This window comes from Tamandua tetradactyla, chromosome 3 (genome assembly GCF_023851605.1).
Source record: "Tamandua tetradactyla isolate mTamTet1 chromosome 3, mTamTet1.pri, whole genome shotgun sequence".
Classification (NCBI taxonomy): domain Eukaryota; kingdom Metazoa; phylum Chordata; class Mammalia; order Pilosa; family Myrmecophagidae; genus Tamandua; species Tamandua tetradactyla.
In genome coordinates, this window is record NC_135329.1 from 16,238,403 (window position 1) to 16,257,914 (window position 19,512).

The following is a 19,512-nucleotide window of genomic DNA, read 5'->3' on the forward strand; positions in this document are numbered from 1 at the left end:
ATAAGACAAAATGAGGTCCTGAAACATATGACAACATGCATGAACCTTGAGGATACAATGCTGAGTGAGATAAGCCAGACACAAAAGGATAGGTGCTGTATGATTTCTCTTTTAAGACCTTGGTAAAGGTAAACTCAGAGGCTTATAACACAGAACATAGGGGACTTAGAAATACACGGAAGCTAAAGATGGGTGAAAGGTTAGCTAATGAGGTTGAACTTAAATATAAGGGAATAGATAGAAGTGAAAGCAGTTCATTACTGGGTCTATAAGTTTTATTGCCGTATTGAAGGTGAACATGATTGAAAGGGGTTGTATAGAGTCATGTATCCCACCGATTAACATTATAAATATATATAGGTTCGTGCATGAACTACTTCAAAGGTATGAATCTTGTACAAAGAGTAAATAATATCAGGGTAAGGGGGAAAACTACTATTGCATGCTATGGACTATGTTTAACAGGAAGACATCAACAGTACCACAGCAATATGAGAGGTAAATAACTGGGGAGAAGGACAAGAATTAAGGGGAGATTTGAGTTTTCTACTTGGTCACAGCGCATTTATCAGTTATTTTTCTCTTGGCAGCAACAAGAATTGTCTAAAATTAAAAGTGCTGATGATTATATAATTGAGGGTAATGTGAGACATGGACTGTTGACTTTGGACATTGTACACGATGCCCAAGGATGGAGGTAACTGAAGAATGCACTGACAGAGAAGCAGAATGGTGAATTGTGGTGTATACATAGGATCGAATATTGTGCTGCTATGGAAAGGAATGAAGTAGTGAGGCAGGCAACTAGGTGAATGAATCTCTGGAACGTTAAATGATGCAGAATAAGCCAGAAATAAAAGAGTAAATATTGCATGGTCTCATTTAGAAAAGACTTATAAGGAAATTGGGCTTAGATTGTAAGCTCTTAGGGCAGTTACATTTAGTCTGGAGCTGTAATTGTTATTTCGAGATTGTGAGATGCTGTGTTATATATATATATATATATATATATATATATATATATATATACAACTTGATATTTCCCTGGAATTTTGGATACCTGGGTGACACCTACAACTCAGAGTTGGAGTTCTGTAGGTCTGAAAGTCAGCACTGTCACATACAACAACTGCTGAAGAAATGGAGAAAGAGATCAGTCTTCAATTAGAGATAAGAACAAACCCAGCTGAATCAGGACCAAGGTAAATCAGAATACACAGGTAAAGAGGACATTGTCTGTTTTAGAATTTCATCTACTCCATGAGACTAAAGGAAGAGAGATTTATTTTGTTCGAAACCTAGATTTTCTGTAGCACAAAATCTAACTCAACCTGTCTGGATAGCTCATTGAAACAACCCAAACACATGGAGCCCAGTTCTGTATAGCTTAATGCAAAGCCCGGTTACATCCCAAAGCATGTTGAGCAGATAATCAAAAAGTATTGGCAAAGTCCCTTGAGGGGTGGGAGAAAAAATATGGAATTATTGAACTTTACCACCGTGGAGGCCCTTGATACTGTCTCAAACATTAGGGACTTTCAAGTCAATAGGCCAAGCCCTTGCTATTGAAGCTTCTTTTAAAGCTTATTTGTGTAGTAGAGAAGCTACGACTACTCATTGTTATTCATAAAAGTTACTTCCAGAGGACCTCTTTTGTTGCTCAGATGTGGCCCCTCTCTTTGTCTATGAGCAACTCTGCAAGTAAAATCATTACCCTCCACCCTACTTGGGACATGGCATCCAGGGGTGAAAGTCCCCCGGCAATGTGGGAGATGACTCCCAGGGGTGAGTCTGGCTCTGTCACCATGGGATTGACAATGCCTTCCTGACCAAAAGGGGGAAAAGAATTTTAACAAAATACTGTATCAGAGGTTGAAAGAGTTCAAACAGAGTCAAGAAGTTATTCTGAAGGCTACTCTTATGTAAGTTTCAGTTGGATATTGCTATTTATCATGGTTTGCCAAACCCCAAACAAAACCATTCCTGCCAACCCTAAAGAACACCTAAGGGTCTGAGATTCTACAAAGGTTCCATCCACTATGATTACTTTCCAGAAACCTACAACCTTCAGATGGTTTCTAGGTCAGATAAGTCTTAAAACCTCTCCAGAACAAAAACTAGTTCCATCTCCCTATCCCAGATTATTAACAGCCCTTTCCAACACGAAAAAGTTCGAATAGACAGAGCACAAATACCCTTAAAAATTGGCATAAAGACCAAAGGAGAAGATGGAATTAGAACAGCGAAGATAGGATTTAACAGATGAGCATGATTGCTGAATCCTTATATTGGTATTTCTTTTAGTCCCCAGTGTCTTGGAGCAACTAGAAGGAAAAACCTAAAATTGTGAAACTGTAACCCATACCAAACTCTGCTCTATAACTAATCGTTGTGATGTACTTTGAAATTTATTGCTTTTTTGTATGTATGCTATATTTCACAATTTTAAAATTTCCCTGTATTGATCTATAAATTGAATTAAATCCCGTTACCATTCCAACAAGCCTGCTATGTAGAGATTAACAAGCTGATTCCAAAATTTATATAGAAAAGCAAAGAATTTAGATAGCCAAACAATCTTGAAAAAAAGAATAAAGTTAGAGAACTTGCACACTTTAATTTCAGGACTTCTTTAAAGCTACAAAAATCAATACAGGGTGGTACTGTCATAAGGATAGACAAATAGATCGATGGTACAGAATAAATCATCCAGAGATAGATTCATACTTACACAATCAATCAATTTTTAATAAAATGCCAAGGTAATTCAATGAAGGAAAAGAAAATATTTTCAACAAATCTTCTGTAACAACTGAATAGATACATGAAAACAATGAATTTCAACCCTACCTCACACAATACACAAAAATCAATTTGAGGTACAGGTATCTTATTAAATATAAAAGCTAAAACTATGAAACTTCTAGAAATAAACATAGATGGATGCCTTTGATGCTAGGGGTAGGGAAAGATTTTTAGATAGGACACAGAAGAGCAGTGATCATAAAATCCAAAAATTATAGACTTCTATAATTTAAAATGCTCAGCTAAAAATCTAGTTAAGAAATAAATAGCCATCACAGAATAGGAGGAAATGCTGACAATATATGTATATGGCAAAGGATTTGTATTCATAATATATGAAAATGTCATATAACTTAATAATAAAAAGATAATCAACTGATTTTAAAAGTGGTTGAAAGATATGAACAGGCACTTCTCAAAGGAGGATATATAAATGACCAATAAGCACATAACAAAAGTGTCTGATATCATTAGTTATCAGAAAAATGCAAATTAAAGTCATAAAAAATACTCTTAAAAACACTTGAATGGCTAAAATTTCAAAGATTGACAAAACAAATGTCAGTAAGAATATGGAGCTCTTATATGTTGCCTTTGGGAATGCAAAATAAGGCATCCACTTTAGGAAACATGTTGGCAGTTTCTTATACAGTCAAAAATACACCTAACTCATGTCTCAACAAGTCTACTCCTAGGTATTTACCAAGATAAATAAAATATGCTGACCAAAAACATTTTAAAGCCTGGTTCAAGAACATTCTTGGACACTTTATTCAAAATAGCACCAAAATCATCCAAAAGTCATCAAGAGGCTAATGGGTAAGCAATTTGTGGGACTTTTATGTAGCAGAACACTACGAAGTAATAAAAAGCGAGGAATCAGTTTGCTTCATAAGCAACAAATAGATACATTTTTTAAATATTATGATGGAGAAAAAGAAATTAGACACAAAAAATACATACAGCATATGTTCATTTATATGAAGTTTTAGAACAAGCAAAATTAATCCATGGTGAAAAAAATCAGGAAAGTGTTTCCCTGGAGTAGAGGGCTGGGATTAACTGGGAAAGTGCATAGGCATTTTCTCACGATAGAAAAGTTATGTATATTGATAGGGATGTGGATACACCGGTGAATGCATTGTCAAAGTTCATTGAACTATAACACTTAATATATTTTCATTTCACTGCATGTAAAATATATGCAATTTTAAAATTGGAAGAAAAATAATTTCTTATTCAAATTATTCAATCTGGAACTTTTCTAGAAATGAAAATGGCTGCCATATGAAGCATGTAGGAGTACAGATGATTTTTTTCTTCAATGATTTTTTTATTGAAATATAATCATATAAAGTGTATAATCAGTGATTCACAGCATCATCAGAAAGCTGTGCATTTATCATTGCAATCAAGTTTTGAACATATTCATTACTTCCAAATCAATAAAAATAAAAGTAAAAGAGAACACTTGGATTAGAGGTGATTTTATTTTTTGCTTTCTCTGTTTGTTTATTCATTTAACAGCTATCGAGTATATATTATGTGTCAGTCACTGTTCTAGATGTTTTGAATACATCAATGAATAAAACAAACATAGATCCCTGTGTTTAAGATGTTAATCTATAAGGGGACTAGGAAGAAAGACAGAAAATAAGGAAAACCATAATAAATAAGCAAACAATGTAGTGTTTTTAAAAACAAGAAGTGCTACGTGAGGATAAAAAGGAAAAGCTGAGCTTTCTGTGACACTGCAGTATTGTGTTCAATCTAACTGCCCAGTCCATTTTATTCCAGCTTCCTGATACCATTTTTTAGGTTAAGAATATACCTTTGTTTACTTACTAGCATGGTTTCCTTGTTGATTGATCATGATCATGAGTTAGAAGCATTCCAGAAATAGGTTGTATGTGCATGTATGTGTGTGTGTTTGCGTGTGTTTAAAAGTGCTGGATTACTATATGATTTTGCAGTATTTAATTCTTGAACAAATATAGAGCAGGATGTCACCTGGGGTGGATGAAAAGGTTGCTTTCAAGGTCATTGTGTTCAATGCTAATTGCATTCCATGTGCTACTGAGTCATAGTCACGGAGAGTTATCAAGTCAAAGAGCAGCCTTTTTGTCTTCAGCATAAAAGACAAGCTGCTCAAATGTTACAGAATTCAGACACCCAAGTCATTAAGATGTGGTAATCACAAAAGATGCAGCACTGATAATTCAAAATAGAAAGAAGAATGTGCTCTAAGAATAATTGTTCTTCATCATATTTGGCACAAAACATAGCTAAAGCCCAATTTTTCTCCTTCAGTGCCCTGTCATGAAAGAGTCAAGGAGTCAACTTGTTATCTGCCAGAAACAGCAAGTTGTGGGTAAGCCCTGAGCTAAGGAGAGACTCCTCCTGTATTTTTTATCAAGACAAAGACTGAGACATAAGAAATCCCCCAACGAAAAGAAACAGTAACGAGAATTTGAAAGCTCCTGCAATGAGATTATTCATCACATTGAAAAGTTAAGCCCCGTGTTAGTTTTCTATAGGAGGAAACATGCATAAAAATGATGGTTTTAAGGTTTGCACTTCATCATTATTTTTAATAATGTCTCATGGAAAAATCAGTCTCTAATCATGTACTAAAGATAAAGCAATGGCCCTCCAATCTTAGATTTATACTGTATGATAAGATTCCCCCCACTTTTACTTATTTCCAGTCTACTGCTTGTATTTTCCTGCCTCTTTACCTGTACATGTATCATTCTGCTTTATCCAGGGAGAGTCCTCTCACATCCCTCTCCACCTGCTAAAACTCTATCCACAACTCTGGTTCCGAAGCAAGCCTATTTCCTTGGTAAAGTCTTACCCAATCAATACAATCAGAGTTGACCTCTTCCTCTTCTCAGTTCACATAGCGTGGTTTTCTGTCTCATTATGTGGTCTAGTATTATATAGGGTTATTTCCCGGTTGCAATTATCCCTCTGAAAAGCTCACAGCCAAGTTAGGGTAATGAGATTTATAGGCCATACACACAGAAGCCAGTCTAAACCCAGGTTCCATTCGCAAATAGATTTGCAAATGTGCTATTTACAGCTTACAGCTGTTAAGGTTGAGCCCTGACCAGCTCAGGAAAAATCTATCTAACCCATAGGATATCTGAGATATAGTATCAATAGCACCCTTTGCAGCATTATTTTTCTGAGATGCATTTACTCAGAAAATTGTAGCATATAATTTTGTTCTGCTTCTATAATGTCAGCATCAAGTGACCAAAAATGTTTAGGTGATCAAAAAAAGTCTAAATTGTTGTTGACAATTAAAAGTTCTATTCTCTATTAAGTCCCACAAATTGGCCTATGACTTCTAAAGAATCCACAGAACTCGTTGCTCAGCTGCATCTGTGAAACGTAACATGAACTTTGAATGCTGCATAATCTCCATTGAATAATAAAGTACCCGTCAGGGGTTGGGAGATGGGGCTGGATGTCACACAGCATTATCTTACCTTAGCTTCCTAGATATTTATGTTAAATGGTCTTGACTTTGTTTTAAGCCATCAATACAGTGAATTCATTGCTTCAATTTTGCTAAATTTATAAAAGCACACAAGTTTCAAATAAGACAACACTATTGGGACTTTTAGCATCTTCTCTCACCCTGCTCATCTATGGAAGTATTCATGAGAAGGTAATTAAAGATAAAGCAGAATGAAAAAGACTTGGCTCATGGATGGGTGGCTTTGATCTAAAAAAGCAGTCAATAAAAATATGGAAATATCAAACACTCTGAAACAAAACAGGTTACAAAAATTAAGCGAAAGCTAATTTTCTGTTCATTTCCTTTTCCTTCCATTTCTTTTGGGTAGACATAGCTTTTTCCTTAATCGTCATAGCAATAAGATCAACTAAGTTTATGAAAACATGGTCGAAACACAATCCCTTCTCTGAAAGCCCAGTTTTGTGGCAGACATCAGAACAATCACTCTTACCTCTTAGTTCCCCCATATCCAGGGTTGTCCCCAGTTGTTCTAATAAAGCTACTCTTGCCGCATTCTTTTTGTGTTTCTTGCCATCATAATGTTGCTGGGCCATCAGAGGGTTATTAAACCAGGCTGCACAGAGCCCACAATATCTGTCTGAATCTCTTCTTGGATAGGGAGATGCGACCACTGGAGCAGTGTCCACACGTGGGGGCTTCAGGGGGCTCAGGGGTGTGGCTGTGAAGGAAAACAACCAGAGAGAACCACATGGCATGTTAGTCCATTCCTGAATGCACTTTTCTTCAATTGTCAAGGCTGAAAAGAGTCTTAGGTTTATGCCAGAATGCAAGAATCCAAAAGAACTTATCGAGAGTAGGAATATTATCTTCACCAGCCTTTCTTTGTGGAGTTGGAAAAAAATGGAACATTCCTAATTTATTGAGATCAGAATTGCATGCTCTTATGCCAAAATCTGGTCTGTTGTTTTGGTGAAACAAACTTTTGGGGATAAAGGAAAGACCAACTAGTCAAATGCAGTCAGTATTTGAAGAAAACATTGAACAGTCATAGTATTTGGAAAGATTCTGAATGAGTAAGGTGAATATCTGTGTGCTATAAATGGAAGAACCTATTAATAAAGGATTTGCCTCAGTGATAGAAGCAGATCTTCCAGTGTTAGGGATTGCATCAATCAAGGATATCATGCTAATTTTAGTTTCAGCTATTTTTGTTTATTGCGGTAGGTTATTTTCAACCTATACCTGTTAAAATTGATGCTGACAATGCAGTATTTTTAAAAAAGGCCAGAAGAAAAACACTATGGAGCAGATGTTGCTTATCTCAACTGAAAAGGCATATATCACTATTTTGAGATTGCACAGCTCTAGCTATTAATTTAACACATCCCATAGTGTGCTCACAGTTATTTTGGGTCCAGAAAGAAAAGAACTTAACTTGAAGGAGTTTCCTAGTAGAAAGTAAAAATAACTTTTGTAAGCAGTATGAGATACAAATGGTTTCCATCCTTACATTGACTATGGGACTTGGATTGTTGTCCCATTTCTCAGATTATGGACCTCAGGGATGCCAAGTTACTTACCTAAGGTAAGATAACTAGTTATGGTAAAGGATGAACTCAAAACCAAATTCTCCATTTCAAAGCTGGACATTCTTTCCAATACCCCAATTATTATTGCTTCTTAATAAGAAAGGGAATTTTTTTTTCTAGATCTCAGTCCCCTTTGTATTCTTTTTTTTTTTTTTCTGTTTTAGGAGGTGCATGGTCCGGGAAATGAACCTTTGTACTTTTTTACAGGATTTAATTTAGTTTTGAAAAATATATATTCAGATCCAAATATACTGGAGAAGAAAAGGAAATTTAAATTCTCACATGGGCCATTAGTCATAATACAATATAGCAGCGCCTTCTGTTGTTTCTCCATACCTGCCATGTGGTGTGCAGCTGTCAAAACCATGAAAATGTGGATCATTCTAAGGAAAAGCTGAGTTCTAGGACCTCAGTATAAAGTTTAGGAGCCACTTAGGTCCCCAAACTTTCAAATAACCTTTATGTGAACTTTTTTTTGAAGATTAAACAGCCGACATAGAAATAAACACTTGCTAACCGACATTTTAATTTCAGAAATAACTGTAGCATAACAATATCATGAGGGAGTCTTTTTCCCCTCTATCCAGAGATTTCTTCAGATAGGAGAGTTCTAGTATTCTTAGATGAAACTTGACAGAACTATTTCTATAGGGGCTCAGGGAAGAAATTCATTTCATAAAGGGCTCACTGCTGGATTCAGTCATAGTTCACCATATGGAAATAAAGCTCAAACTGGACCAAAGGATTTCAGCAGCTACCCAGTATCACTTTGCTGTGATTTAGAAACACTAATAAAAGCTACAAATACGCAGTTGACCTGTATGCAAAAGGCCCTATCCACTTTCCTCAAGGAAATTGGATCTTGCTTCCAGGGTTTCCTGCCTACTTATCAACCCTTATCAATTTCTGAGGATTTATAGCCACCTATTGTTTTTGATCGCGATGGAAAACATATGAAATCTTTGTGGTCTGATGAGTGTTGACTCCTGGAGCATAATTTACATTTCTCTGAACTGGGCCTTAAAATATATTTCAGAGTTGATTTTATCAAATGATATCTTAGGCACCACATCTTGGCAGGAGTGATGCACAATAGAATATTCATCAACTAAGATAATCTTATCTTGCAGAAAGTAGTTTGCTGCTGTATCTGTATGGCAAACTCTTCCCCCGAGTATTCTACCTAGCACAGAGCCTGAAAAGTTTCATTTTTCTTTTACATCTGTTTCCAACTGTCTTCACCAATTCCAACCCAGTTTATATTCCCTTAATGCCTGTAAAGGCAATCAAAGGCTGTAGCATGAGGAGAGTAGAAAGAGGCTTGAATCAAAGTCAAGAAATCTAGGTTGGGTTGGACTCTACCACCTAGCTGGGTGATTTGCCTCAGCAAATCTTTAATGTCTCTGGTTTCCACAAGGTTAAAATTCAGGGCCGCCATCCATTCTAAAATGGATGTTCTTCACAATTAATGCATAGGATGGGGATGCAACAGATTGTAGAAACCCTCTCTCTTTTGCAGCTTTGACTGGATGCCAAATATGGAGGCTGTATGGCAGCAGAGCAGTTTCCGGGTTTTAATGTTAAATCCGCGTGTGGATTTGGACCATAATAGCCATATTTCTTTGGCAAAAGAGTAAGTATTATTCTAATGAAATTAATACGAAGTAGGTTACATACTATTGTTTGGCTTTAAAATGTGCTTTTAACAAAACACTTTTGCCGATGTGTTGATAACTTTATTTTAATTTCGTGCTTTATGTTTTCATTCTAATATTTAACTGACTATTAGTTTTGTCTTCCTGGGTACAACTTCAAAACAAGACAGCTAATTCACCTAAAAAGGTGGTTTTCAACCTTGGCTAAATATTGGATTCATCCTGGAGCTTTAAAAAAATCACCACGCCTGGGACGGTATGATGGTGGCTCAGTGGCAGAATTCTCGGGTTTGGTTCCCGGTGCCTGCCCATGCAAAAAAATTTAAAAATCACTATGCCCAGACCATATCCCAAACCAATTATATCAGACTCTCCAAGCAAAGAGCCGCTCATCAGGATGTTTTCAGAATCTCCCTCTCCTATCAGTCTGATCCATCTTTCCAAAACACAGCCAATGTTGAGAACCACTGAGCCAAATGTTGGCAGATTTTGTTTGAAAATGAGTATGAAATAAAGCTTCCTTAGAGCTACACATAGCAGAAAGTCACATATTATATCCAACACAACAGACCTAGTTTTTCTGGAGGCAGCGACTGAAATGTCATCTTTATGCTGGATACAGAAAAGAAAAACAATCACTCTTATTTTAAAATCTGAATCAATTTTCCAATTTCACCCAGACATAAAAGTTTCCTAGAAAAAATAGCAGGGGCTATTAGAAATTAATATTATAAATTATTAATATAATAATGTATACAATAATATTATAAATTATGTTGTTTTGTGTTACAAAATATAAATTAATATGCAATTATTGTAAATTAATCATTGGTAAGGTTAAATAGCAATTCTGATTTCTTTTCCCACAGAACTCAAATACATATTGAGCTGTTGATTCCATTCCCCCACCGCTCTGTACTATTCCTCTCCCCATAACTAAATACCTGCTCCTCGATGTCATTCATTCTGAGACCTACAAGAAGTATTTCCCCTTCTTATAAAATCATAAAGCATTTATTGACTGCACAATTCATTTGGCGTTTTTTACCCTGAGCCTTGTATACTTGATTTTATGAATATGTGTACAAAATCTATAGATCACACACAAAATGTGTGTACAAAAAGGTATAGACCATAAGCTTCTATTAAACACTCTTCTGTTTATTGTTTTCCCTAGTACAAATACCCAATCCTTTTTCTTCAATTTGGAAAATTCAAAAACCTCTGAAACTCAAAAATTTCTTCATGACTCATTTGTCAGAAAATCCTGTCCTGAATTGACGTGTAGCTATGTAGCGTCTTTATATATATACCACTTAGTGTAATTATACATACTTGTTACAACAGAATTATTAATATGATCATTGGGAGCTAGCCCAGATTCACATAAACACAATCTGTAGTGCACATACTTTATTATGGAGCTAAAAATTCTAAAAATTCTGAATTTCAAATCACATTCCCCTCAATCTTTCAAATAAGAGATAATGGATCTGTAGCCAGTTCAGAGTAAATAAAATAAACTCTAGTTGCTTTAGTGCTTGAAACAATTGAAACAAGTCAGCCTCCAAAGCTTGATTTCTAGGAATCATTTGGATCCTGGAATAATTTTTAATATCCTTTTCAGTGCATTGCACAATGTTTGTCAAAGATAAGGTTCTCAACAGCCATTTGTAGACTGATGGGTATGGTGTTATGAACAATAGTCTAAAATAATATGTATCTCTAGCCTCTATGTGTTTCCTCCTGGCAGAATAACCATAGCTGATTTACAGGCAAAATCATTTCCAGACTACCCCTATGTGTGCCTCTATCAGAATACTTCCTGATTCTGCAATGTAGCAATGTTCATTACCACATTTTCCAAGATACCAGCACTTTGCCTGGTGATAGACGGATATTGTATATCCCATGCCTTTTTCTGAATGAATGAATGTTCTTCACATTAGAAGTAAGTAAAGTTCACTAGTGATAAACATTGAGAATTTTCTTGTTTCTCCTAAATTGTGTTAATTTGGGCTTGTATAACCAGGTGCTATACTGGTCAATATAAATTATAAGAAAATAAGCAAGAGGTCTGGATGGGGCAAAGACTAATCTTGGGAGGGTCATCTGCCAAAGTGTAGCCACACACCCCTGTTTCCCTGCTTCTCTTGGATTCAACTGGACTTATGGAAAGTCTCTGTTTTCTCAAACTTCTGTTCATTTGCTTGGGTGGCAATATTTTTCTGAGTTTCAAAGAAATAAAATTATGCACACCATTCTGGAAACTTCACTTTTGAATAAGAAGTTATTTACTCTGATTCACATGTCATGGCAGCCAGACTGCCACCTCAGCTTCTTTTTGACTAAAGCCAGCAAAGTTTAGGCACTGGGGAAATAGAGATTAGTGAAAAGTTTGAAAGTAATTGTTCAGGAGATGTTTCAACCAAGTGGACAAGAGCCAACAATAGATGTGCAAGCTTTATTTGTTATGTCACCAAGTGGTAGCCCTTTGCCAGAGAAGAGAATACCACTGCCAGCAACGGGATTCTCTTGTGTCCATGTGGGGTCTCACTGACATCCCCAACCCCTTTTCTCCACCTCTTTTTTAAATATCTTTTTCTTTCTTTGCCCTTCATCTCTCCCTCTTTCACTTTTTCATGATCTTTAGGATGAAGAAATTCATCCATTCTCAAGAAAGATTTGGGGGATTTTGAAATAGAGAAATAGTAGCAGGAATTTACTCATTTTATACCACATTTATGCGGTGTTCTCTCCATTTTTATCCATTATACTAATTCTTCTCAGTTGTGTGATATTGTCCAGTTTATTATGTGTGTTACATATATTTCCTTATTGAACTTGCCCACAAATTGGCCTGGGGCAGCCTGAAGCTCAGGGGAAGAATCAAACAGAATAAGTTCTCTGATGAATCAGTAGCAGAGGGATTGGTAAAAACCTCGTCTTCTGACCCTAAGATCAGCACTGTGGCTCAATGCCAACTACTTTCCAACATATGAAGGGAGCAATAGGCCAGATGAGCAGACAGATAAACGATAGAATCAGACACATCTTCTGGGCTTCAACATCTGTTCTCAGTGGAGTTTATTTGGAAATGTGCATTTTCCTTTAACATTTTTTTTATGATTTCCAGTCCCTGTGACAAACCACCTCTCTTTTTTCTTACCCTAAATCAAACTAATGACAGTAGTAATTATTCAGCAAGTATAAATGTTGACAGTTAAACTTAACTAAATCATTCCATGCATGGCTTAGGAGGGAGCTGTCAAATCAGATGGACAGCTCAGTATCCAAATATTCCAGCACGTTCTGCAGGTAAATACCTCAATTTGATGCAAACTGAGCAAAGTCAGGTCCCATAGCTTAGATTTCTTTTGCATCTCTCACAGAAGCTAAGGCTTCTTATGTAAATAGTAGGTGCTCAATATACATGCGATGACTAAATGAAGAAAGTACTAGTATGCTTTAATTAAAATGTCAGCTTGGGGAATTTTCATGTTTAAATAATGGGCTTTATTTATGATAGCCAAATTATAAATCTTTGATAGTCTTATTGCACTTATTTAACAGGGATGAAAGCAACTTAAATGTTCACCATAGGGAATGGATTAAATAAATTGTGGACGTCTACAATGTCCACATCATGTTGAAACATCATGTTGAAATTTAAAAACATGCCCTGGAAAAATAGTCCATGACCTTGGGAAATATTCAGGATCTAGCATAAACTAAATAATGTGGTTTCAAAATTATATGTGGGCTTAAACAATATTGCTTATTATTATACTACATATAAACACACATTAAACTATAAAGACTAGAAGGCTATAAAGCAAATGTTTAGCAATGATTGTTTCTAAGTTGTGGATTATGGGTGACTTGTCTTATACTCATGGATATATACTCCTGGATACAGAGGGAAAACATTTTTATCTTACAATTTATATGTAGGCCATATTTCATGATAACTGGCTTTAGTGCAAATTCTAGGAAACACTGCTTAGGGGACTTGTGCTACCACAACCAGGTCTTAAATTAAGTCTCAGAAGATTTATTTATTAGGTTTTTTTGTGGTTGAGTTTGGGGGAAATGGATTGGAAGAAAGCTGGCTTAGTCAGAATATGATGTAAAAGCCCCAACTTCCCTTATTTTCCCAAAAGATAGAGAGTAAAGCAATATTTCCACTGTATAACAGATCCAAAACTGAATAAAATGGAGTACCTCTATTAGTTTTCATATGATATGTTTGGAAATAAATTCTCTTATCCAAAGCCACTGGGATTAAAAACAAAAATCTATGTGCTATTTCTCTTATGCCAGGAGAGAAATCAAAGAACAGTATAAAATATCCAGTATTTAAAAATATGTGTTATTTAATACTTCCTGAGAATAAACAAAGATGAGGATGACTTAACAGAATCAACATTCTAACTCAATTTTGTCTCAACATTCTAAGTATAATCAGCCTATTAATGAGAATTGCTTCCTCACCCACACTACATTCATATATCAGTCTTCACTGATATATGATTCATAGATCATTGATTTTCATTAATAGAGAATAATTCCCTCTACATTCAGTCACTGATAAGATTCTAAATATCTTAAGTATGCCTGTTTGCAGAAACCTAAACTTAAAAAATAAGACATTAAGTAGAACTTTAGAGGGGTTATCAATTCTTTTACAGCCTTCTCTCATTATTTGACAAATAAGTCCAAAGCTCTAATAGTCTACATTCTCCTATGCATTGAAAACAGAAGACAGTACGACGTAAGTTCCATGAGGGCATGGACCTGTACCTGTTTTCTCCACTAATGTACCCCAAGTACCCAGAAGCAAGCTTGGCACATAGTGTGTATGGAATACACCCTCGTTGACTGAGGGAAGCAGTGTATTCTCCACCAAGCAATTAACGTAAGAGAAGGCATCATCTTTTGACTCTAGGACATTCTGCTGCTATGATGAATCGTTAATGATTAATACTGGAACCAGACTAATCTTAAATATAGCTCTCGCTCTGTGGTAGAATATGCTCGTAACATTCAGTCCTCAAACAGTTAAGGTGATTCGCTTCCTTTGAGTTCAGTGTCAAAATCTTTGACACTTGGTTATCCCTCCTTCCATGCGGGAGGCCCGGGTTCGATTCCCAGACCATGCATCTCTAAAAAAAAAAAAAAAAAAGGAAAACATCTTTTTTTCTATGAACACAATTCCCCTACTCCATACAGAGCTGCCCTGGGATGGTGCAATGAACTCACAGGGGCCTGAAAATATTTCTATTTTGAGTAAAGCATAGCGATATCTGTCGGACACCACAGGGACTACAAGCTTGAGGTAGCTGGCGATTCCCATATCAGATGCTACCTTCCTTTCCATGGTGTCATGTTTTAGGAGGATGTTGTGTATGGTGCTAATCGCAGTGAGGGGCAAGAAATAGAATCGGCCATGTACCATCTGATTCCATGTTTCAGGAAGTTAGGAAGTGCCCCACAGGCATGTGCAGCCACCAGTAAGTGTGGTTATTCACGAATGAAATAAAAACATTGCTTTTTCTTTCAGTTTATGTTCATTTCTTTTTTCAAATGGCTACTAAATGTTTAGGATATGAATACTTATTAAGTTGTTTGAGCCAATAATTTAATAAACCGAAGTATTAGCTATTTCTTTTGTCCGAAAGGCAGAGTGGGGAAAATATGGAGATGCTAAGGCTATGGTAACATTTTGGAGACACTAAGAGGTATAACGTCATCCTTCTATATTTCTCTTTTATTGCTTGGGCAAGGATTTATGACCTGCTGGTTGGGCACCCTGAGAAATACCGATAAGCCCCATATTTCACACAGGTGAGAGTCAGAGTCCCAGAGGGCAGAGTGGGTGTCCCTGCAAGGAGCTCTTTGCCTCAATGCTGTCCCGACACCCACCCCAGCACCACCAACCGTGGTTTACTGAGCTGGGAGGCATCGCTGAGATGGCAGGCAGTATTGCAGGAGGAAGTGGGATGGCAAGTAGTCTGAAACCTGGGAACTGATGCTAGCTTGTGCTCTTTTTATTCTGCCATCATTCCCTGGCTTTGCCTAATCTATAACTGGGCACTCAGGGGTGGAGAATGATTTACTTATCAGGCAGCATCAGCTCTTCAGCCAGAGAGCCAGCTTCCTGGATCATTTCTTACATCCATGAATATTTATAGAGGATTCCAAGATGAGAAAACTGATCAGTGCCAGAAGTGCAGCAGCGACAAAGTACGGACTAAGTTTAGAGAGAAAAGGAGAGAGAGGATGCCCTGCAGCCTGGGCTGGAAAGAAGACAAAGTTTGAGAAATAAGTTCAGGGGAAGTTATACTGTCATTGCTCTTTCAATAGAAGTGTCATTGCTACACTTTCTTTACCACCTTCAGGTAGAATCCTTCCCCAAAGAGGGATCTCCTAGCTTCTCTATTTAACTTCAGTTTTGAGCTACCTCATGCATATATCTCCCAAATTAATATTGAGCTTATTAACCCATGGTTTGTAATATATGAAAATGGACTCTATTTTCTATATGTAACCATGAATATTAGCTATGAAATATAAATATATCTATTTTTATTTAATCTAGAAACAGAAGTACTTTATACTAGCTGCCACTTAGAAATTGTTAAAACTTGGAGGTTTGATGTTATTTCGAGTCAACTCTGTAAAACCTTAAAGCAACTCTAGAATTTTGAGGTCAGATTTTGAAACAGATCTACTTTGCTAAATTATCGCAGACCACTCTCAACACTTGGGTCAGTGCATTCCCGAGGATCAAATGCTAAAGCAAGCAGGTTTTCCAGTCCCTAAGAGTTTGAAGGCTTTGGGAATATAGGACTGCTTCTCAAATTGGGCACTGGATTTGGTAGGCAGAGAATGATTGCAAATAAGGAAGCAGATTTTAAGCTAGATAGGACTTTTCAAGTAAGTGTTGGAAAACCATTAGGTTAATTCAGTCTCTGGAGGAACGGAAGACTACCTTGAATTATTCAGGAATATCATCTACAATCATTAATTTAACCATATCTTGGCCACAAGATTCCACATTTCACTGTTGTCATGCAGACACAGCCTAAAGTGGTGCGTGAGAGAGAATATAAATGATTTCATTTGAAAGATTGTTTTTTGAGGACAAGAGTGTCATTAGCAGCCAGCAAGGGTGAGGCTACTTAATATCTGCTCCTCCAAGTGTGCTTCAGGGACCAAGATCCATCACATCACCTGGTAGCTTATTGGAGAGGCAAATTCCATGCTTTTATAAAGAGCCTCAGTGAATCATATGCAAATTAAATTTGGAAAGCAGTGGATTAGGATTCAGGGGTTCTTAATCTGGTTGAAAATTAGAATCTTCTGGGGAGGTTTAAAAATTATGAATTCCAAGGCCTTCCCCAGGCTATTACATCAGAATCTCTTGGGTTGGGCTGAGCCTAATAGCATGTTTTAAACCTTCTCAGGTAATTCAGGTGTGCAACCAGAATTGGGAATCACTGGACGAGATGGACAGCATTACCTCAACCTTAAAGCAGGTGTTTGCATGTTTCATTCATTCAACTGTTATGTTTTAACACTGCATTATGCATCAGGCATATGTCTTTTATGGAGCTTGAAATCTGGCAAGCTCCAGATTTTCCTAAACCTAACCCCAACCTTAACCCTATTGGGCTGGTATGGAATTGTTTCAAACTAATTTTACAGAACCATTTTATTAAACTGTATTAATGCTATAGAAATTGACAGGGGGCTTGAAATAAAATCAAACTAGATTCCAATCACAATTTGGGATTGGGTTACTTTAACCACACTGAGACTATTTCCTAAAATAACATTGGGCTAATAGTTCAACCTCATATCATCATTGTGAGGATTAAAAGTGCCTGCTTAATAAAAGTTAGTGCCCAAGTACCATGGCCATAGAGAAAACCAACAGCGGAAGCCAGATCTTCAAACTCTTACTCCATGCTACTTCCACTGTCCCATACTGACATTAATTCTGCCAAACTGATAAAGAGCAGAGGCTGACCTAGGAAAGACCTAGGAACGGGGTGAGGATGAGGCAAGTTGAATGTCTGGCAAGTCAGAAAAGCTCACCTATGGGCAATAAAGTGTGCATGTGGCTGGTCATAAGTCTGCTATTACTATAGCAATATGAGGTTTTTTCAAAGCTATGTAGGATACTTTGTAAAAACAGGAAGTAAGTATAAGAGCCAGAGAGATGGCTTAAGAAAGAGAAGTGTATGAGTGAAGGTTAAAGGATTTTGAAGAAGCCAGAAGAAGAGAAGCTGAAATACAACTTAATAACACTAGAGACACATGGAGTTTTACCAAATTTGCAGGAAAAGGGGAAACAGACAGCCTGGCACAGGAGGTCTTTACAATAGATTTAGCATAAGGGAGCTGATCCCTCACATTAAGACACAATTACTGCCCCTAGGATGGGTAAACTGAGGAAGGTTGGTAGAACGTGAGCATCATTAGTTCGCAGTGGGATGGGAATGGAAACTTTATACTATATCAGATGATGAGGCTTAGTGCTAAATGGAATCTTCTTGGAAACCGAGATGGATAAGATGGAAACTCAAAATTCTATGAATTTCTAGGTATCACTCATTCTACATCCTAGTCCCTAGAGGAAATGTAAAATTTTTAAAAGCACAATCTTGAGTATTAATTCATTAGGATTAATCAGAGAGAGATGTATTTCTTTCTGTCTGCCTTATTCTTACCAATGTATAAGCTCCCCTTTGTGCTAAGAAGGATCCATTAAAATGCTCATGATATACCAACAGCTCATTCTTGCCTCCCTTGCCCATCAGCCTTCTTGACATATTAATTCTGTTAACTGAAAACGGAAGGTCCAGGTATTAAGATTTCATCTGTTCTGTTGGTTGAATGGCAAACTGAAGACGCTAATGATTAGCTTGTTTGCACTAATCAAGACATAATTATGGCGGAGAATTCATGAGTAAGCCTTTCACTCCTGTCTCCTGCTTCTCAGTGAAGTGATCTCAACAGGTGGCAACAGAGCAGCACTCACTTCTAAATGACTGAGGTTTCTTGACTTCCAAAGACCTCCATATTTTTTCAGCTCTGAGACATGCACATGGAATTCCCAAATCATGTGTTTAGCCAGGGTCATTAACAGTAATTGCTGCCTCCAACGGGATAGCAAAGGCCTCGGTGGGCCCTTTCATTCTCTCCTTTGCATTTCTTGGTACCTCAAGGTGGCCAAAACCCTCTTGAAAATCTTAGATGGACTTAACAATTAAAGTCATAAGCTAACGTGTGCTCCAAAGATAATTGAAGAAATTCACTTAGCAGGAAGTCCTATACAGTAGAGAAGCAGCTTCTCTGAAGGCTGGTATTTGAGTAAGAAATCATGACTAGCTATCTTTCTATTTTCAGATAAGTAAACTTGCTTAGCACCTGTGTTGCATGATTATACTATACACACACGTACATGCACACACATAAATAAAGCAGACTGACCAGTTGAGAAAATAATTGCCTTATTTTCTTACAGGCTCATTTCATAAAATTGAGAGATATTTTCCTAGTATATTCCCAAATGATAGCTAAGCCTTGAAGTTTGGGGTTCCCTACACCCAGGAGAGAATTAATATAAATGCAATTGAACTGGATTGTGTGAGAGGCAGAGGGCTCTGAGTGTTAAGAGGAGTGTTGGTGGTTAGATTCAGTTGTCAACTTGGCCAGGTGAACGTACCTAGTTTTGTTGCTGCGGACATGAGCCAATGGTACGTGAACCTCATCTGTTGCTAATTACATCAGCAGTAGGCTAGGAGGCGTGTCTGCTGCAATGAGTGAGGTTTGACTTAATTGGCTGGTGCTTAAATGAGAGAGCGCAACACAGCCTAAGCAGTTCGGCATTCCTCATCTCAGCACTCGCAGCTCAGCCCAGGCCTTTGGAGATGCAGAAAGAATTCACCCCGGAGAAAGTGGT

The 19,512-nt window shown here is 37.0% G+C and overlaps 1 protein-coding gene across 3 annotated transcripts in view; it reads right to left on the bottom strand.

Annotated features, from left to right (window-relative positions):
• ZMAT4 (zinc finger matrin-type 4) overlaps positions 1 to 19,512 on the bottom strand; it is a 409,363-nt gene that overhangs the window by 120,721 nt on the left and 269,130 nt on the right. For all 3 annotated transcript variants that reach the window (XM_077151827.1, XM_077151828.1, XM_077151830.1), the window contains one exon: positions 6,786 to 7,013. In XM_077151827.1, coding sequence (XP_077007942.1) covers positions 6,786 to 7,013 — 228 coding nt within the window. The remainder of the gene's footprint in view (positions 1 to 6,785; positions 7,014 to 19,512) is intronic.